The 20,872-nt window shown below is 41.5% G+C and overlaps 1 protein-coding gene across 1 annotated transcript in view; it reads right to left on the bottom strand.

Moving 5' to 3' along the window:
- SYCP2L (synaptonemal complex protein 2 like) overlaps nt 1-20,240 on the bottom strand; it is a 25,902-nt gene extending 5,662 nt beyond the window's left edge. Inside the window, exons 1-29 of the mRNA XM_026039354.1 lie at nt 20,232-20,240; nt 19,768-19,826; nt 19,124-19,261; nt 18,904-19,023; nt 17,946-18,050; nt 17,200-17,224; nt 16,362-16,447; nt 16,101-16,189; nt 15,811-15,845; nt 14,970-15,112; nt 14,523-14,575; nt 14,097-14,142; nt 13,075-13,167; nt 12,926-12,986; nt 11,514-11,662; nt 11,222-11,282; nt 10,008-10,132; nt 9,521-9,596; nt 9,323-9,401; nt 8,613-8,691; nt 8,057-8,103; nt 6,982-7,030; nt 6,265-6,320; nt 5,567-5,621; nt 4,620-4,776; nt 3,900-3,949; nt 3,118-3,214; nt 1,919-2,007; nt 1,686-1,749 (exon numbers count right to left, since the gene is read on the bottom strand). Of these exons, the coding sequence (XP_025895139.1) occupies nt 1,686-1,749; nt 1,919-2,007; nt 3,118-3,214; nt 3,900-3,949; nt 4,620-4,776; nt 5,567-5,621; nt 6,265-6,320; nt 6,982-7,030; nt 8,057-8,103; nt 8,613-8,691; nt 9,323-9,401; nt 9,521-9,596; nt 10,008-10,132; nt 11,222-11,282; nt 11,514-11,662; nt 12,926-12,986; nt 13,075-13,167; nt 14,097-14,142; nt 14,523-14,575; nt 14,970-15,112; nt 15,811-15,845; nt 16,101-16,189; nt 16,362-16,447; nt 17,200-17,224; nt 17,946-18,050; nt 18,904-19,023; nt 19,124-19,261; nt 19,768-19,791 (2,251 nt within the window). The 5' untranslated portion in view covers nt 19,792-19,826; nt 20,232-20,240. The remainder of the gene's footprint in view (nt 1-1,685; nt 1,750-1,918; nt 2,008-3,117; nt 3,215-3,899; nt 3,950-4,619; nt 4,777-5,566; nt 5,622-6,264; nt 6,321-6,981; nt 7,031-8,056; nt 8,104-8,612; nt 8,692-9,322; nt 9,402-9,520; nt 9,597-10,007; nt 10,133-11,221; nt 11,283-11,513; nt 11,663-12,925; nt 12,987-13,074; nt 13,168-14,096; nt 14,143-14,522; nt 14,576-14,969; nt 15,113-15,810; nt 15,846-16,100; nt 16,190-16,361; nt 16,448-17,199; nt 17,225-17,945; nt 18,051-18,903; nt 19,024-19,123; nt 19,262-19,767; nt 19,827-20,231) is intronic.
- Nucleotides 20,241-20,872: the final 632 nt, after the last annotated feature.

The following is a 20,872-nucleotide window of genomic DNA, read 5'->3' as shown; positions in this document are numbered from 1 at the left end:
TTTTTTTTTTTTTTTTTTTTTTAAGATGAGGTGCATGGCATTATCCACCAAGAGTGGTCATACATTAGAACAGGCTTCCCAGGGAAGCAGTGGAGTCACTGTCCCTGGCAGTGTTCAAGAACATGTAGATGAGGCACTCAGGGACACTTCAGGAGCCGTGTGGTGATGGTTTTATGGTTGGACTCAATCTTGAAGGTCTTTTTCAATCAAAGGACACAAGACTGCACCAGCAAGTCTCTKTCCTTGCAAAGGCAGGTCATTGTGTTGCCTAGTGCTACGTCAATAACTGGAAAGTCATCATATCTCCAGCTTAAAAACAATTTGTTACTTGGCCTCCTTACCAGGAAACTCTCACCTGGCTTCTTCCCTCTTGTGTTTTCTAGTCCAAGTTTCTCAGCCTGTTTCTGACTGTTTGTTCCTGAGCTAATTTCAGCTGTGTAACATAACATCTTTGCAAAAATATATCAGAAAGAGAAAAGTTAATCATCTCTAATGACCTTTTTTCCAACTTCACTAAGGTTGCCACAAAATAGTTTCACCCAGCCACATGCACTTTTCTTTCCACATCTGTAATCCTTACCTGACAGATTCGGGCATTTTATTTTCCCGAATTCCCCATCCACCAGAGAGCACACAAAGGTCTGCTGTCAAAGGCATGCACAGTGGTGCTGACATGCAAGCATGGTCCCATAGSATTATGTTTTCAGTGTCTTGAAAGGAAGTTCACTCAGTCCTCATACTCTTCTCCTCTGCACCTCTTCCAACCTGACTTCACCCTTTTTGACTACAGGGAGCCAAACTAAACCATGTTTTGGTCAGAGTAGAAGCAGAGTCCTTCCACCACCAAAAACATCACCCTTTTCAGGAACACAGAGCTAGAGGCAGCATGCCATATTTAATGAAAATGAGGAGAAAAAAAAAAAAAAAAAATCTTGGATCCCTTGGATCCCACTGTCTGCTTGCATGAACTCAGCAAAACAGCTATCCTTGAAGAGCTGCCACTCAAGCACTGGAAGAGGTCAGGACATAGGGAAGTTAGGGAAGTAGTAGTGTTCAGGACACAGAGGTACAGTTGGACCATGACAAGCACACTGGAGCAGCATCCAGGGAAATGCAGAGATTTAGGGCTCGTGGGGAAAATATTCAAATGCATCATTACCCACACCTAAACTTCTGAACATAACCTTAATTCCTCCTTCAACTCCTTTCCAGCTGCAACATTGTCCAGTAAACAGTGACAAACTGATAAAGTTACAGGTTTTTCTTTTCCCTCAAAATTAAGCCAAAGAGTTTATACTGGGAAGCACTCTGCAAACGCTTGATGGATGAGACCCCTGTATCTGGAACATGAATAGAGCCACCTCACAAGAAAGGAGATTCTTTTGGCTAAGCCCAGGGCTTTGGTAGCTCAATGCGTAACAACAACTTCAAAACAGTCTCTCCAAGAACTAGACTGGGAGCAAGAATATTAATGAGAATACAAGTCACARGGAGCCCCATTCTATCTGACTTCTGTGAAACTCAGTTGTTTCCAGTTACAAAAAGCTTGAAGGATGGTCTCTATATTTACTCTCAGAAATAAAGGCAACAACTTTCAGAACTCTTTTTACATTTAAACACCCCTTTCTGCCTTTTTAAGATCTCTTCTGTGTTATTGAGACCTGAGTCCTGAGGTACGTACGTACCCGAGTCCTTCCGCTTGAACAATTCCTCTTCTCTTGACAACTTGCCAGACTGATCAGGAAAATTCTAAGGACAAAGGAAGGGAAAGAAAAAAAAAATAGAAATAACCCCTTGACAGCTTGTATGCAGCACATGTAAAGTAACATGATGCCTTACTCCCCAGTTTTTAGATGAGAAGTATTTAGTTAGAAAGTATTTAGAAGTTAGAAGGCATCTGAAGTACTGCATAGCATACCTGTGTTTGCTTCTCTTCAACATTGGAATATCCCTCAGCAGCAGTATTATTCACTACCGGATTCCCTTCTACCTCTGAGTRTGTTTCAACTGCACAAGAGAAGCCAAACAAAGTAGTCATTAGATTTTAAATGCTGTATCTATTAAAACACTAACAGACTGAGTTTATTTAAATACCAAGAAAAGGAAAGAAAAAGAAAAGGAAACAATCTTTTCTCTATCTTTACACCTATAAAAGAGAAGATAGTGTTTCAAACTCAGTCCAAAAGCTTTTTCTTATTTATGTTGGTCCTTTATCTTTTATTCACTTCCCATGGTTGCTGCAATATTTAAGTTTGCATAACATAGCATTTAAAGCTACTTTATTCAAGCACACATGTTCCCAGAAGAAATGGGAGCAGAGAAAATAGGCTGCTACAACAAGATATTTCAGAGTAGTGTAATACTCAGGAAGTCAAAAACAAAAARTAAACCCATTCAGAGTAAAAACCACACCAGGGCATGGAGAAGAAAAAGAAATAAATAAGAAAGAAAATTACATAATGGTGTAATAAGTTTTGTGTTTTTTCCTATGCAAGTTACACCACAATCCACAGTCCRGAGATTGACATTGGGACATACTAATTTCACAGCATCACAACTGGTTTGCATAGCTTCTGACTGTCTGAGTAAGCACAGATAATGCTGTGGGAGTTTGTAATAGTCTAAGTATTATATGCGTTGTTGCTCACACTGCAGCTCTAGATATACTATAAAAAGATKACTATTAACATTGCAGAATGGAGAGAAAAATCCTTTTAAGCAAGTTCAACCAAACCACAGACCTGCATCAGACAAAAACACTAATGCTCAGAGGGGTCTTTTTCTTACAAAGGCATCAAAGCTGGAGCTTTGGGTGCAGATGGCAGATTAGCCTGGACAGGAGAGGTAACAAGACTGTGAACATAAGGAATCCCCAGGCAGGGCATGGACAAACTTCCCTTTCCCATGTGGCTGCATGATTTAGGCACCAGATTACCCYCATGCCCAGCTAATGTCCTCTCTCTTCAAGATACTTTATCCACAAACATTACCCAGCTTCACAGCCATCCCAAGACGATCACACAGCAGAACRTTTACCAAAGGGTGTGAAGAACGACAACAACAACAACAGTCAAAACAATGTTTCTATTAGTTTGAACAAGAGTCAAAGAGAAATACCAGCAACTTTCGCAGTAGGTAATTCATCTCCCTTGTCACTGGATGTGCCCTTTTCCTTTAGTGTTTCATTCTGAGCTCTTGGTCTTGAAACTCCCGACTGAAATAAAGTTAGGGTTTTATTTAAAGTTTTTTTTTATTTCAATATATTTTAAAATTATTTTACTAAAAAGCTGAGACTTTTTGAAGGATGACTAACACATATGAATAGCCATCTCAAATGCTAAAGGAGATTTCTTCCCTGAAATAAGACGAACRTTTTGATCAAGAAATAAAAGGTTTTAGGGCAAAAGCTTTCACTATAGCTGCCAAGCCTACAAAGATTTCCCAGACTTTAGTGTGGAAACCACTTCACGGCACACAAAATACAGTGCTTACAACTTGGACCCTTGGAAAGTTTGGCACTGYTAAACTATATTTTCCTTGGATCAGTGTATGGGCCACTTATTTCTCCTCCCACCATTGTAATTCATGGTTAGGTTTCTAGAAGTGAAGAACCTCATAGCATGAGCAAGGGACACTGACAGTGCAAGACAAAAATTGCCAYCAGAACAGAAAGGGAAGTATCCCGAGGCACTGGCCAGTACTTGGCCAGAAAACCCAAGAGGGAAGAAGTCAGGTAAGAGTTTTCCGGTGAAGAGGCCAAGTATCAAACATTTACTTGCTTAAAACATTTGATAAGAAAGATAACATCTGTTTGGTTAATTTCAGATCATTCATACATGCCTGTTTTGTATATACAATGCTTTGAATCCTAAAGCACAGTAAAAATTACAGGTCCTTACGTTCTTTGCCTGGTGATCACTGCCACTACTTGCAGAAGACACTGGAAGTACTGCAAGGAGAAAAGGTTTCTTGGTTACTGGCGATGTGACTGTGTTCTTTTTCCACTAACAAGACTGCACCATGGCAAAGAAGAATTTTAAATGTGGCTTTTTCTTCATTTGCAAGCAGGAACTCCACAACTTATGGGCTGAGCTCCAAGAATTCCTTCTTACAAAGCTCCTAAGCAATGCAAATTGAGCAATACTAAGAATCGCTGAATCCAGAGCAGTTCCCCCCAAAAATGCAGGCACGACAGCTCACCTAAGAGCCACTAGGCCCCAATGGGGTGTGTGGGCTGGCACAGGAGTGAAAGCAAACTCTTGCAGAACATGGTATACAGCATAATTTCTCCTTCATTTTTCCTTTGCTTTTTTTACCCCTGCAGGGGCCCATCAGCAAGGCTCTTCCTCCTCACGAGATAGAGGGAGAGCTCCCAACTCTTAGATCACTCTAGCTCAAATCAGGGCCTAGGGAGCTGCCCAACAGCCCAGAGCAAGACACACACTCTCGCCTTTCACCGCAGCTGTTTGAAACCACAGGGAGGATGAGCATCTGCCAGAGCCWGAACAGGCACAGGGCAGCCTTGGTCTGCAGACTGTAGATTTTGGAAATTTATTGCCCTTGCCTGCCCTTTTGTGCCTCTGCTGCATAGTTCCCTGCCAACAGCGGACTGTTCTTACCTTTTAATTTGCTTCTGACCCGAGGCCTTTTTCGGGTGTAATCAACAGATCTTGGCAATGACCGTTTCTGTGAGTCAAGGATCCAGCTTTTTTCACTCAGGCCAGTGCTTGCATTTCCACTGTTGCTTTCAGAGAAAAGATGTTCCCTGTAACTGGACTAAAGATCCAATATTAAAGGGTGAGCCCTGCTCAGTCAGTTACTTCCCTCCTTTAGCCCCCAAAATCCTGCAGCCTCTTCTGTCAATCTGCTAGCAAAATTATTCTCTTTCTTCCTCCCCATAGTATGAAACCCAAAGCATTTCAAGCCATCAAACCTGCTAAAAGAGCAACTGAACAGTTAACTGTCAAACCAGAAGAGTGAAACCAGTAAGTGTTGGACACTTGCCCTTTGCCACACTGGTGTCTAGTGCCTTCCTTTCTCATCTCCCCCTCACTCCTCCTCTGTATAAAAGACTTTTCATCAGGGGGAGGGGGGGRGGRAAGAAAAAACAACCCACACACCACTAAAATGCAACCAAGAGTTCAGCTAGAAAAAGAAAGCAGACGTACCAAACCTTCATGCTCTGCTCTGGCAGGCTCAGTGTTCCCCAAACATTACTTCTAATGACAACAAATAGCCCATTTTCAGACTCAGGAGCAGGGCCAGATGCTTTAAATGGCTCCCAATTTATTTAAAGTGTCATTTCCCCCCTGCCACCCCACTACCCCTACGGAGGGCTTCCCACCAGTGCTGACTGTGTGGTGCCACTTTGCACAGCAATGCCTTTGCATGGATGTGGGGACACCCCAAAAGCACGTGTGCAGTTCAAGAGAGTAGTGACCAGCAGAGATACAAGCCCACACTGAATAAGATAAACTTTCAGACTGTTCAAGAGTGTAATAGTTCATCTCCACAACGCACATGGCTGCTACATACTCTAGGGATGGAAAAACGACATCCCACCTACCCGTCGTTTCTGGAGCTTACTCGAGTCCTGACTCTTCTCTTCTGTTTCATGACCCCTGCAAAGTAACTCATCGAGACATAAGATAATTTAGACTAATGGAAGGTATGATAATTCATTGCAATTACACAGAAGGCATAAAAGCATGGGGCAGTGGTATAAGGGAGATGAAGCCAAATACCAGCAGAAGGGGCCTTTGAGAGATACATCAACAGAATGTCCAGGTTATTGTCATGTAGCAGTTAGCCAAGTGTTTCTTTGACTAGTTTTGAAATATAATATTCCAGGGATACCTGGAGCTTAGCAGCAACAAGAGATCAGGCTACCTACTTAGAAGTGATAAATTCCTGGCAACTTTTTTGTAACTGGAGAAGGCAAAGGACATGCAGAGTATTTGAGCATTTTTCAAAAGGTAAATCAGCTATATAGGTAAATATATATATATATATATATATATATATATAAATGTAGACATTTTTGGAAGTCAGGTCTTACTGGTGTTAAAGTGATTTTTCTCTGTCGTGGCTGTCACATAGACAAAACTTTAGTATTGATAACATCTACTGGGACAGCTAAGCCAGGAATTGTTTTATTAGAACTATCACAAACTATTTTAAGTTAGGATCAAGAAAGATAACCAAGGTAATGGATTCTTAAATCAGGTCAGGAGATTCATAAACAATGTACGTATGATTCTGTACCTCTGCTTTTGTGAAGAAAGTTTCTGTCCAAGGATCTTTTCTTTTGCTTCAGCAACCTGAAACAGAAGCATATTTTTTTGCCTCAAAATTCAAAGACCCCACAGAGCAATCTACAAAATTAAAACACGTGAGGAAGGGCTAGGAATGCATTATAAGCAGTCTGATTTCCTTTTTAATTGAAGGGATTTGTTGATTGAAATAATGTCAAAAATAACAACTGACAAACACTTGTTGGCGTAAACAGTTCTACTTTATTCACCCTTTATTTTTATTTGGCAATGTTAAAGAAAGATCTCATTTAAGCAATGATAGCACCACTAGTGCAAGCACACTATAGATACGGTGCACCAGACATAGGCAGATTTGGGACAGGACTGTTCCAACCCTACTAAGCACGCCACGAAGCAGGCTTTTACTCTGACACCCGGGGGTGGTGCTGACGCCTGGTGATGCTCAGCCCTACAGCAGGAATTTGGGGTGGCCAGTTCAGCACTTATTTAAAAGGAAGCACCAGTTGCCCCAGTATTAGAAAGAGGCTGAAAAAAATCTCAAATTCCTATTTTTCCTGGGAAAAAAAAAAATTATCTCAGTACACATACAGTCTGATTATTTCACATACATTTGCTACAGCAACACATCCCTCTCATTGCATTTCTGCAGTAAGCAACATAACCTGCTCCTTAACACTACTCAGGACACGTTCTGCCTCAATTTTACCTTTTCATGACTTGAAGAGTCCGAGTTTTCAAAGTCAAAGGAATCCTTCCTGCTAGGAGGAAACATGGAAGAGCAGTATATCAGCACAGCCAGCCTATCAAATTTCATCGAGAACACTCAGTAGGAATGGGGGATCAGGACTGCTTATCAATACTGCTTTTAGTATTGATAAACTTTGCTATACAGTGAACACTTAAAGATGTATATACCTACAGTTTAAGCTAAAAAAAAAAAAAAAATACTTGTTCCTTTCCTACTTAGCCTCTATTATTGTCTTCATTCTCACACCTTACTTCAAATGTAACTTTTTATTTTCAGGCAAGCATTCAGAAGACACAACCAAGTCCACTTATGAAAGATTACATAGCATACAAATTAATAACAACAGGATGCGGTAGGAAGAAATCACAAATGCCTTAAAAGATAACTTCAGAAGTCTTTAAGAAGAGAAAATTCCATTTAACTCATTTCTGAAAGTGGTAGCATTCAATGGTTGCTCTCTAACCAGTTCTCTGTAAGCAAGTGGATTTTGTTTTCATGCCTTTCAAAAAAAGTTATTCCTTTCTTTCTCCAAATTTCTATTATTTACATTCAGCATACGTTATGCTCTCCTTTTATTAACAGGAGAAGAAAGATAAAGAACTAGTCTCGTTTCTCATGAAAGTTTCCTAAAGGAAAGAAGAAATGTACATCTTTAGGTAAGACACTAGAGGGAGCAGAATGACTGAACTAAGACACCCTTCTCCTCTAATCTCTGCCACTCCTGTGCACACTCTACTAAGCACATGAGATATTTGATCTGAAGGCGTAAAACTTGTAGTAATGATGTTCTACATCAATTCTTTTCTCATCCGTGATCAATCCAAAATTAATCTAAACTCTCTCTCTCCCCACCTGGGACCCCTCGGTAAAACAAAACATTCGAAACTCTGTCAGATAACAGACGTATCTTGCAAGATCATATCCAAAGGCAACCTTTGGAAAACAAATACTATTATTATTTTTTTTTCCATAGCAAGAAACTGGCTATAGCTGTTGTACTCAGATCACACCATGAGCGCTTTTAATAGCATACCTGGCTTCAGTCTTCTTCTCCTTGACCAAACTTGCTTTTCTGTTTCTCTTTTTTCTGGCATCAACCTTCAAAGAAAGAAAGAAGTTCCTGGACCTCAAGCTAAGATGGGCTAAGTAATGTAAGTAAATGCTAGTTTATCCAAGTTGCAACGTCCCATGCCAGGAGCAGAGAGAGAGATTCAGCCCGGGAGGATCATCAGAGATCAGGTCAAAAGTGAATCAGCACAGCTGGGTACTTCCAAGACCTGCTTCTCTTCAAGAAGCAACTCTTTGCTCTTACAGATTGCACCCAAATCTTGCAAAACCCAAGCTTGTCATGTATGGAGCTGGTCCAGTTACCAATGCATCCTGTGTCCCATGCACAACATTGATTATATACTGAGGAAATACAACTGCACTTGAATTACTAGCTTTGACCTCGTGGGATCGTAGGTGGACCACAGTCATTGCTCCACATAGCATTACATTTGCTCAGGCCACCACTCATGTAGGAATGGGTCAATACAGCACAGTCAACTCCTGCAACACCATGAGGACACCAATGCCTTGCAAAAGACTTCTTCCCTCAAGCGATCCCAAGACACACATACCTTTGGTGTTGACACCTCTATGGTCTCTTCTTCTAAGGGCTTCTCACTAGAGACAACCAACCACATCAGATGAACATAAATCCAGGCAGGCACTTGATGAAATATTAAGATTAAAAGGACTTGTACTAGCAAGCCTAGTGGTATCCAAGTAGCAGCTTAAGAGGTACATAAGGAAGAGAGGCCAGTAAGCATCTCTATGCAGACCCAGGCTAGTTGATTAAAAGAACTGCCATCTCACATTGCTCTGAAAAATGATAGCACTAATGCCAAGATAGACTCAAATTCATACAACAGTACACAGAAATCAGGACTGCTATTTACAAACAGATATACATTATGGGATCTCCAAGTACACTGCTGAAATTAGACTCTGTAATAGGTTCATTTTTTTCTGGGACTAAATAGTGGACAAAAAGGAAAGATCACACCAAGCTGGCAGCTCAACTTGTAACTAACATGACTACTGACTAACTCTGAAGTGCTGAAACATCAGGCAAATCTCCCTACAAGTCAGGGTAGCAAAATGGAGTGCGTTTTATTATTATTATTTACTAATTGATAGGGCAATCATCAAAGTCACATACATTAAAACTTCAGGCAGGAGGGTGGGGGAAGGAATGGGTTGGTAGAGAGAATGGAAAGAAGGATTTGCAATTTTTTGTCTTCAAGACATTTACCTGGTCTTAACTTTCATCCTTGGAGAGGAAGCTTTGGGTTTTTCTGCTGAGGGAGGCAAAGAAATGACAGCTTCACCTTCTGGAAACTCTTTGACTATTTCCTGGGGAAGGTCTGCAAAAGTGGAACCTTCCCAGAGCTTCACCCAGGGAACACCTAAGTGGATCAAGCTTAAGGAACCAAAAAGGGACAGGCCAGACCTGGGCCTGGGTTTATATCCTCCATGTCGGTCTGCTGGCTCACTTCAATCATGGTGACTGGGGTGACCGTTTTCTGCTTGGAGACATGAAGACGCAATCAATAAAAACAGTTAAATGATATAGAGAAAGATTTTCAGAGCTGGCCTGTGGCAAAAGCTGGACGATATATCTTTCATTAGCTATACGTAATAGGTAAGTATGCGCACACATGCCTATGAATACACACATACATGTATATTTATACAAGATCAGTTTCTCACTCTGATGAAAGGCACATTTTTCTCCTCTCTTTAAAACAGTTTGCGAGATTTGTAGCTCTGGGAGCAAGTAGCTAGGAAGCTGACTCCTCACTGATTGAGAAGGCTTTGTCAGAGCTGAATACAAATGATTTTTATTTTTAAAGAAAGTTTTAACTATACCTATTTTAAAAGGCAGAACAGAGATTGAATGGGAGTGGGCAAAACTTTTGTTTCACAATTCACAAAACACATACTGTGACTGTGTCTGTTAACTGCTCACTGCGCTGAGAGGCTAGGAGGTCTGAGAAGGAGTCTGTGTTTTCAGAGTTGGAAGGATTTCTCTTCTTCCGGACGTTACCGGACTCAAGTATTACTGCAGAACAACAACCTTCATGAGAATGTCTCTGCCAAAATGGAATACATGGACTTTTCCATTTTAAGCACATATATAGAAGCAAAGCAGTAGATCTAATAGGGACAAATACCTCATGATCACATTTAATAAAACAAAAACGTAAAATATTTCTAGACTACCGAGTGCAGATTTGCAATGCTAGATAAATGGCATCTTGAAGACACCCCATAATAGCCCCACATAGTGTATGAAGATGTATGAATTTATCATTGTCGTTACCTCAATTCTTTGCTCCAGAATGCATGAAAAGGTCATTTACACCCCACTAAATCAAAGGACTAGCAGGACCTTACACCATCTCTTTTTCCCTAAACTGCATCTCAGCTAGGCACTTCAAGAAGTGCTTCGTTGGCAACACGTTACCTTCCAATCATTCCTGCTCCAGGACTGCTCTGAGTAGAGGTGCAATCTTGTACCTCTGCAAGTGCTTCGTGGTTGTGGATGAAGCAGAAATTCTTCCTTTCCTACTTTCTCCTAAGCTCCCAGAATCAGGAGGATTTCCACTATAGTTGCAAATGCAAGCATTGATCCACCAGAGGACTGGTGTTCTTGGCAAGACTGCTGTCACAGGTATATTGAGGCAAACATCATCTCCCTTGGGGAGCCTCCCACAAGCTGCCCCACAGCACCCCTACATCAGGAGTAGCACTGGGAGAAAGCAAGGAGACACACAGCAATTGCAGATGGGGCAGCTTCTGCATGCTTGTTTGCACGGGTAGCTGGCCATCAAGATTTGCCTTTCCAGGTTAGCCAGCAGCGAGCTGATCCAGCTTGCTGAGAGGGGCTGCTGCACGTGCAGCTCCACAGCTGACGGCCAGCCTCACCAGGGCAAGGACACTCAGTGCCACCCCCAAGACAGGAACAGCAGAAGACCAAGGAGTGGCTTGGGTTTTTGTTCGTTTTCCTTCAGTTTTGTCTCTTTATCCCCCTTTAAATATGGCTAATGGCAAACTACTGCATAAGAATGAAGGCACCCATCTTAAATCTGAGCAATTTAAATGCCATAACTATTAAAAAAAAAAGAAAAGAAAAGAAAAAAAAACACACCTGCTTCGTTCTGCTTGGTTTGCTCCCCAGTACAGGCAAGCTCCTCTTCAGCCACATTTATCTGTTGGTGTGAAGTAATCTCATATGAAAACTAACTTCAAAAAGCAGAATCTTTTATCCAATAAAGCCAGCTACATATTGGCACAACTAACATCATAAATATAAAAATTAAAATCCACTGATTTTTTTTTTAAGTCATATTTTACTTAATACACAGTGGGGCAAAAAACAAACAAACAAAAAAAAAAAACCCCAAAAAAAAACCCAAACCACACTCATACCAAGATCTTACCATCATTTTTTCATTTCCCAGTACTTTTTTGAGTACATCTAAGATTTCCAGCTTGTCAGTAAAGGATATTCTGATTTTTGTTACTTCATTTTTGTTGATAATAACAGGAACCTTCATGTAAATTTTAACAGTCTTTTCTCCATTCTCCTCTGGGTTAAAAAAGAAAATGCAGTTAAATCATTTACAAAGCAAAGCATTCAGGTAATTAYCCCAAAAAGATTTAGGTAGAGTTTTGTTTTTAAACTTAAAGACAAGCTCTTTTATATTTCTAGTAACTACGCCACTCATCCATTTCTTCCTTGTTAGGTTCAGGTGATTATGCTGTTTCCTGCCAATCCATAACTTAAATCCTCAATTTGCCCTGGTAAACTTGGCTCTTAAGGTTAGCTACAACTCCCCTCCATGGCAGACTGCAGAGCCCCCATATCAGGACTGCTGCTGCGGTCTGTGACGTGCAAATTTCCTGTGTTTTCTACAGCACATCAAAGTCTTCCTTTCTCATGATTCCTCCATCACAGGATGCAATGTGGAAGAAAGTCACCTACATGAATAGAAGCTTGATGGCATCCAAAAAGCATTCATTGCTTTTTCAGCCCAACGCAAATTAAATTGTTATTTGGCTGYTGTTCTTCAGTTTTCAAGTACTGAAACTACTCCTAGGACAGCATCCAGAATGGAAATCTCTGTAGGACCCAAAGCAACTAATAGGGGTTTTTACTATCAGTACTCTGAAGCCACTGCTCAACCAGCGTGAGAGGGCATCAGTGAAGCCATTTTCAGCATAGTTGCATGCCAAATGGTACAAGGACAGTTGGTGGTTAAGATCACTCCCTTGTTACTACCAAAATAGTGCTGTTTCTGTCAGCACATTGATTTATACCGTGTTGCATAAAGCCAAACTGGCACGAGCCTTGGAAGTTGTGTTACACTGTGGAGTTCAGTGTGTTAAAAAACAACTGTCCTCAGCAGCTGCTGTCCTGATGGACATGTTGAGTTCAGCTGAAGATGAGACGGACCCTCTCTTTGGGGCTACAGAGCTTGCACTTTCTCATGCTGAGCCAACCCAGCTGTGAGAGCTGTGTGCTCTCACCTCCTGCCCCTTTCCACTTTCCTCCAGTGCTGCCAGGGCCTTCGTCCCACACATGGCGATGGCCAGACCCAAGCAGCTCCAGCTCCCTAGTGCAGCAGGCACTTTCTGCCTTTTCCTTCCTGCCAGGGCTAGCACACTGCACAGGACCACAGGAAGACCTGTCCAACAAGCAGAGCTAGTACAAGGTGAACATCAAGAGCACGTGACTGGCAGAAGGGAAGCTGCCSAAGAGATTCTTGGTGATGATGCATTTTGTAATCGTCCCTTTGCATCACATAAAAGTGGAACTGGACAGAGGCCAATGCCAGCTGCATCACCTTACCCTTCAGGCTGTAACTACTAACTTCTTCTTTTGACAGCCTCACAGAGTCCCACAGAGCACCCTATAAAAACAAAATAGCCGCAACACAAGGGCTGAGCGAGCAGCAGCTGCATTAATTTAACCAAAGCCCAACTGGACTTTGCTCCTACCTCACTACTGTCCACATAGAAGGTCACRCTGTGGCTGCCAGCGTTGAAATCTATCCAGAATTCCTCCAGCTTCTCGTCCGAGGGCTTCTTCACCTAGGGACACAATAGCCACTGCTGACATGCTGACACTTCCAGGGGAAAAAAAAAGAAAAAAAAGAAAGAAAAAAAAAAAAAAAATCTATCCAGAATTCCTCCAGCTTCTCGTCCGAGGGCTTCTTCACCTAGGGACACAATAGCCACTGCTGACATGCTGACACTTCCAGGGGAAAAAAAAAGAAAAAAAAGAAAGAAAAAAAAAAAAAACACTTACTTGGGAGCTGCTCTCTCATTACTCATCTTCGTTACAGCATTAAGCTGCAACAAGTTTCCCTATGCACACTACATAGAACTAAAGCTGGGCTCAAACTACGTGTTGCCCAACTACTGCTGACCCTCAACCACACCAGCTRAGTGAGAACATGACTACGCATCAGCCACAAGAAGAAAATAATTCAAGCAAACATTTGTATGTTGGCTCAGGGAAGACTCTTAAAGGCTTTCTGCATTTATGAGCACTTCTATTAGACAGCAGTGCTGGAACCAGCTTGCGGCAAAGCTCTCTGGTGACATGGCTTTGGAAACAGCTGTCAGAAACGAGGTGCCACAAATGCAACCTTTATTCAAAAGCTGATCTTATTCTGGGACAGGTTGCGAGTAGCTCTTACAGAGGAACTGGCTTTCCTCTGCCCTGCTTCTTCTTAAAAGATCTCTCTTCCTTTATCACTAGGAGTAGGACTGCTTCTATTGTTGGGCCAATAAAAAAGGAAAGATTTTATTGGAATTGGAAATTCTTAGCAGCCATTAGTTTGCTGCTAATTAAGCAAGTTTTCAAACTAGAAGAGAAAGTTATATTCACACTGAAGAAAATGTAGTTCTTTTATGAAAAGAAAATGGGAAGGAAAAGGACCCATACACCACACCAGTTAACCATGTTAACAGTGGTCATACTGCAAGGGATGTGCCACAGCAGTAAGAAATATTACCTCATTCATGTCAGCAAAAGCAGATATGCAAGGAAAGGAATAGACTCTGAAAAAAAAAGCAAACTTGCACATGACAAATTCAGACTCTGATGYTGAATGTGTGAAAGCTAAAATTCTGAATGTATGTTGTTAACCTTATTGTTAAAAAGTTAACAACTTTCTAGAGGCAAACTAGGCATAGAGAAGCTTATAAAACATGTGGTTTTAGTCATTTAATAACGCCTTGGTTTTGGTAATTTTACTTGATTTGTTATTTTTACTACCAAAGAATCTCTACTAAATATTTAAAAGAACTATTCACATACATGATGAAAATTATTTTGTGGTATATATGACCCAAATTAGTCTACAGTCATACTTTTCCCTCTGTTTCTGTTTGGTTGCAATAATGACGACATTAATTTAGATTCTTGGTTCACAGCTTACCTTCTTTCATCCCTAAGCCTTTCATTGAGTTGATTAAGAAATTTTCTGCAGTCCTTCAAGACAAATTACATCTTATTAATAAATCATTTTACATTTCCTTTGCAAACTTTCATTTTACTGGAGGCACATCTCCACTCCAATTATAAGCTTTTAAATAGTACAATGCCAAAAGCAATCCAGACTGAAGTCACAAAAATATAATACACACATACATATATACATACTTTAGAAGTTGAATATCTTAGAAATAAGATCTATTTCGACCATATGCCAGTTTATATTTGCTAGTTTAAAAAACAATCCCCCTGCCACCTTCAAATAAACTTCTTATGTTTATAAAATCAGTTTTCTAAGAACTTCTTGCAAGGACATCCTTGTTGAACTCAAACAACACTAGCCCCTATGCARCGTTGTCAAGCATGTTGTTATCAAAATAAAGACCCCTACCGTCTCAAATTCTCTATCCTTGATCTCTTTGAAAGCTTCAGCAAGATAATTATCTTCAAACCAGTGGTGAACAAGGTCATCCCTCCATTTTTTTGTCATTAACCTACAAAGTGCTTCTGAAAGGGCAACCTGAAGGTCATAGTCTAGATGGCAAACATAAGAAAAGAATAAAACTTCATAAAAAACAGAATTCCTCCACTATAACAGAAAATTGGTCTTGCTATTATTAATATACTTCATATTAAAAAAAAAATGTTATTCATCTCCCTTCCATTTCACCTAGGAAAACAATGCTGTGTTATAGTAGAGAGTAATAGCTGAAAGTTTATTCCAACCATTGGAGAATGTGTGTTTAACACAGTTTCTCACTTAGATTAAGTCATTTTTCATGTATCACAATATAACCAGTCAGAAAGTGTTCTTGCTAGGAGAGGGGAGGAAAAATAAATCAAAAACAGAATCTCCTAACATCCGTCTTAAAAGGCAATAAAGCCCTATTGACTGCAGTTTATCCCCATCAAGTAAAATTTGGTTTTAAAAAGTATGCTTGTTGTTCATTTTAAGCACATACATAATGCTGACATAATTAGCCAATTACCTTTCTATCATATTACAGTTGAGTTTTTTTTTTTATTATTAATATTAAATGGAAAGAATTGAAAGATTGTTATATCTAACAATTTTAAAGCAGGCTTTTAAAATATTATCCCATTTTCTTCCCAGAGAAATCAAGCCTCTGAACAGAAGCTCTTTCAATTATAAGTCATCCATAAAAAATAAGCAAATAAAGCAATGGTAGAGAAYCCTAGCTTCATAAAAATAACCACTGAGCACATCTTACCACCAACATCCAGAATAGTTTTGGCAAGATCTTTCCTGAAAGGACACAAGGCAATGAATTAAAGCGGAAACAAAACACTACAGCCATTCTCGTTAACGAGGCAGATGGAAGCACTGGCAGGAGGCATTAGGTGTAAAACACAACCACAAGAGCCTGTGCTTCATCCGTGCCTGCAGGACGGAGCCGCGCTGCCCATCTGAGCAGACACTGCGATGGGAARAGCGGAAAGCCGGTGGCTCCGCACAGCCAAGCGCATCCTCCCAGCGGCAATCCCCGGTGGGAACACTTACGTGAGCAAGCACATCTCTTCGGAGAGAGGGAATTTCTTCCTCTCCTCCCGCGGTACGCTGTCCAGTATTGAGTTGAGAGTCCTCAAAGCCTTTTTATCACCCCGCAGTGCACACAGACACCCAGAGGAAGGGGACGGAATGGAAAGGGAAAGAAGTCAATAAGATATATTCCATGGGGTTTTTTTAATTTATTTATTTTTATTTATGCACACTTGCATGCCTGTGCAAATTTACATATTCTTTCTCTGCCATAACTCTTACCTCCTGCCGCAGGGCACAGCAAATATTTGCTTCTGTCACAAGATGCCCCAGTTCAGGTAGAAATAAATTCACCACCTTTTTCTTCCCTGGGGGAACAGTTTAGAAAGGCGGCAGCGAGCGATGAATTTGTTCACATACAAAAGACAACGGCTGAAGCAACAACACTTGGTTGCTGAAGTGAAAATATCCCACACACGTATTCAGACAAATCTCTAACAGTCTCATCCTATACAGAAAGGGGAAATTGATGTTTTCTTTTGCAGCCTCACCAGCCACACAAGCAGATGGGGTCACAGCCYGTCTTGCCACACAACAAGCACTGCAAGGCAGCAGCATCGCCAATGCAACAAGTTCCCCAAGGCACACAGGCAGATCCCTAAATCAGGTTAGCTTAAGTTGTAGTCACGTTTGCTAGCAAGACCTTGCTGAGCCTTGGTGGCTCCATGACAGACTAGAAGTACCCAGTTACTCCACAGAGGCRGCTGCCTTTAGTGAGAAAATAATATTTGAAGCCACAACAAGGAGATGTGCAAGAGCACACTGCCTGTGTGTGAGGCTCATTCAGAACTACTGCTTGCTCTGACTGACACGCTCAATGCTGGCAATAGAGCTAAGGTATTACAGCTAGAGATCTCCAGCATATTTAAAACAAGCAAGTGAAAAGGAAAAATGTATATATATACATTTTTGTATATATACACATATATTTTGCAGGGAGAAAGAGGAGCTGGGGAGCAGGAGAGAGAGAAGAAGGGAACAGAGGTCATGCAGAATTAAGCAATTTTGGCTACGGGGGGATATTTAAAAAACATAAATAAATGCAAATATACACACTGACCTTCATCACTGCATTTGCAAATCACCTAAAGAAAAAGGTAAATGAAATCTTTGTTAACAAAGCAACCCCAAACACAACAGCTCTCAAAGTGCTTCTGTGATTATGCCCTAACATCTCACCTTTCTGAGGCTAAAATTGGAAGACACCAAGGTATGGGTGGCTGTACCCCTTGATGCAGGTACATTGCATAAAGGGACCCCCTCATACAGGTTGTCTCTATGCAGGGAGCACAAAAGAAGCAAAGCATCCAACCCACCTCCACGATTTCTGTAGCACCAGAGCAGAGCACCCTCAGATTCCTCAGAAACCCACATCATGGTATCATTTCATTATTTTTAGTATATATATATGTGCCTCTAAAAATATATGTCCTTTTCTTTTACATACTATGGTACTAGACGATATATCGACGTTGACATCTGAAAAAGCACTGGGGACAATTATATTTCTTAGTAGTATGGAGAAAAAAGCTAAAAGTTTCCCTCCTTTTGCAAATCTACTGTCACTAAGCATCCAGCACCTATCTCAAAAAGAAACCTTAGAGAAAACAATAAGCTTTTCAGATCATTCTTTAGGAGTTAATTAGTGGGTTTGAATGACATAAGGAAAAAATACCCAGAGCCACCTCAGCATAAGAATATTCACATGAGCCTCGGAAACACCAGCTTAAGTTACCTGGGTTTTAAACAGGGACTTGTGAATATACAGCAAAGACAACTCTTCTACCTTCCAAAACACATACGTACCAGGGCACAATCAAAGAAGTCTTCAAGAAGTATCATCAATTCCTTATTTTCATTTGGGTCTGCGAGGATCATGGAACCTCTTGCTCTTTCAAACCAAGATACCATGTGAAAATTGAAAGAATTGGTTAAAAACCTGCCAAAAAGGCAAGTTCTTAATAATAATGCTGAAACTAAATCTACCTTCAGCACACCTCATGGAGACACATGAGGTGTCTCAGTCCCCAGCTTGGGCAGCCTCATACTGTGCTGAAGGTGCCACGGGGCTCACAGGCTGCCAGCAGTGGGCAAAGCCCCCAACCCTGCACCCAGGCAGCAGCCCTTCCTCCTCCCTGCTCTTTAGCACCTCTTTGGTGCAAGGGGCATCATCACTGGCACCATCGCAGCAGCCAGAGCTTGCTTGAGGAAGGCAATTAAAAGGGCAAGCAAGTTTAAGAGATTTGACAACTTTTTGCATGGCCTTTTGCATGGCAGATTATTCTGCTCCCCCACAGGGGTTTTGAGCAGTGTCCCTGAAAAACCACATTTAGCACTAACACAGAGGACCAAGGACTCCTTGACACAGGGCTACTGACAGAGCCCACGCTCACTGCTCTTCCCTTGGTGAGATCCAAGTATTATCCTCATCTTAGACACAGGTGCATTTCTCTACTACAACCAATATCAACTGAAATCAGTAGAGTAGCAACAAGAAGACAGAACACCACTGCAGATTAAATGTGTTTTATTAAGAGACCCTCAGAAAGGCTATGTTACCTTATAAAATTGCAAATGCATATAATTATAGTAATAAAATTAATGAGAAGTTTGGTATTTTTGCCACAGCACTTAAAACACATTCAGAAAACTTATGCTCTTTCACAGACAGAACTCATTTAAACTCAGCCTCTGCTTGCTTCCTTTGGCAGCTTAAAAACAAAAACACCACAAGCACTAAGTCCAATTGACTTATCATACTCATCTTTTGTACCAGTCCTTGCTCAATAAATAGGCTTTCTCCCTCCTGGAGATCACTTTTCAAGTAGAGCTGAATGCACTTCAACAACAGTGAGACATTCTGGAATTCGTTCTTGTCCAGTTCCTGCAAAAATATATTTTGCCCCACTTCATTAGCAGGGCTGCCCAATGGGCGGTTATCACCATGGGGCACTAAGACGGTTGCAACAAATCAGGGTACTCGCCTTTTTCACTGCTTTATCGAGCTGGTTAAGGAGAGATTTGCTGTATCTTTGGAGAGGCTCAATTTCTTTCTCTTGAAGCAGTTCGCTGATTTTCTGAAATCCCTTCCCCTTAAAAGCATCAGTAAGAAGTGACTCAAGCTGTGGGGACGGGAGCAAACAAGTGTTAGAGCGATCACACCGGAGATTAAAATGGGTGGGCAGCTGATTTGTTGCAGTATCTTTCATGAAAGATTTGTTTACATTATTTAAATTTGTTTAAATAATGTTAAACAACTTGTTTAACATTATTTAAAAACAATAATAATAAAAGGCAAGCTTTCTTGTTTGTCTTAATGTGCTTTTCTATTTTTCTACTGTATCTGTTATATGAATATATGTATATTCATATAGAATAAGGATTCTAGGTCTTGTAGTTTTTATTTAAGAAGATATCTTTCAAATATGTGCTTAAAAAACAAACAAACAAACAAAGACACAGACATAACCCTTAAGTCGATTGCTCCATTCCATTCCTATGGTTGCATTGAAAGTTAAATGCATTAGCTGTTTGACCCCCTGATAGAAATAGATCCCCAGGCAATCGCACATCAAATATTTGTAGGATAAAAGCTAAACCTGAAGATTATTATTAAAAGAATATTTACATAGTCTTCCGCTCTGGTAGCCATGGCGTCATTTACCTCCTTCTTCCATTCTTCGCTTTCTTCTTCCCTTGAAAGGAGCAAATACAAGGCGAAAACCACAAGGGAAGCCTTTTTTCCAGCTCGGGAGCCGCTTGCTCCTCCGCGGGGTTCCGCGGACCCGACGGGCCGATCCGGGCCCCGCGCTGCCTTCCCAGGGCCCGGGGCGGGGGTCCCGGCGCCACCCCATCCCGCCGCAGGAGCTGGGAAAGCACCGGCTATCCCGGGAATCACCAGCGCCGGCGGGTGCACAAACACAAGGGGCTGGTGACAAGGTCAAACCGGCAGCTCCCGAATAATACAAAAGTAAAGATAATAATGAACCTTCCATACATTACACATCGGCTTTAAAAGCTTATTCAAGTTCCCGCTACTTTATTTGTTTATTTAATTATCTTTAACGGGGATAACAAGGCAGGCGAGCCTACCTCGCGGGCTGCAGGGGACGATCCCCGGCTGCTGCTCCGGAGCCCGCAGCAGAAAACGGGCGGATCAGCCTCACCTGCGCGAGGGGCGTTTAACCCGCGCCCAGSTGCCGCCGCCCCCGCCTCGGCCGAGCCCAGGGCCGCGGCAGAGCAGCCGGCTCCTCGGGGGGGCCCTTTCCCAGCCACCCCCCGCCAGCGGCGGCCGCTGTCTGCAGGCGCTTCTCGGTTTTGATTGTTTGGGGTTTGTTTTTACATTTATTTTGAAAATAAAGTCATAAAGAGAGCTGCTTTTTTTTTTTTTTTTCCCTTTAATCAAGATGAAGGTTTGGGAAAATTTCAGAGAGGAATAAAAGGCGGGGGAAGCTCGTTTAAGGCTTGCACGAGCTGGGGGTATTTAGCGGCTCTGGCTTCATCACTTCGCAGCTTTTGACTTTTTTTTTGTTCTAAGACCTAACTTTTTTACACCTTCCCACACACATCCCTTTCGAGAAGACGGATCAGCCGTTTTCCTAAAAACCCGTTTGTTTTCGGTGAAAAGAAATACTGTTCGTACGACAGTGGCTCTTGTCGATCTTTTTAACGTATTTGGCACAGCGGCCAGGGGAGAAAACGCTCCAAAACAGGAAAAGCGCGGGATTCGCGGA

This window comes from Nothoprocta perdicaria, unplaced genomic scaffold, assembly GCF_003342845.1.
Source record: "Nothoprocta perdicaria isolate Ctin4 unplaced genomic scaffold, notPer1 scaffold_229, whole genome shotgun sequence".
Taxonomy (NCBI): domain Eukaryota; kingdom Metazoa; phylum Chordata; class Aves; order Tinamiformes; family Tinamidae; genus Nothoprocta; species Nothoprocta perdicaria.
The sequence above is the reverse complement of the archived record's forward strand: the minus strand, read 5'-3'. Positions and strand labels throughout refer to the sequence as shown.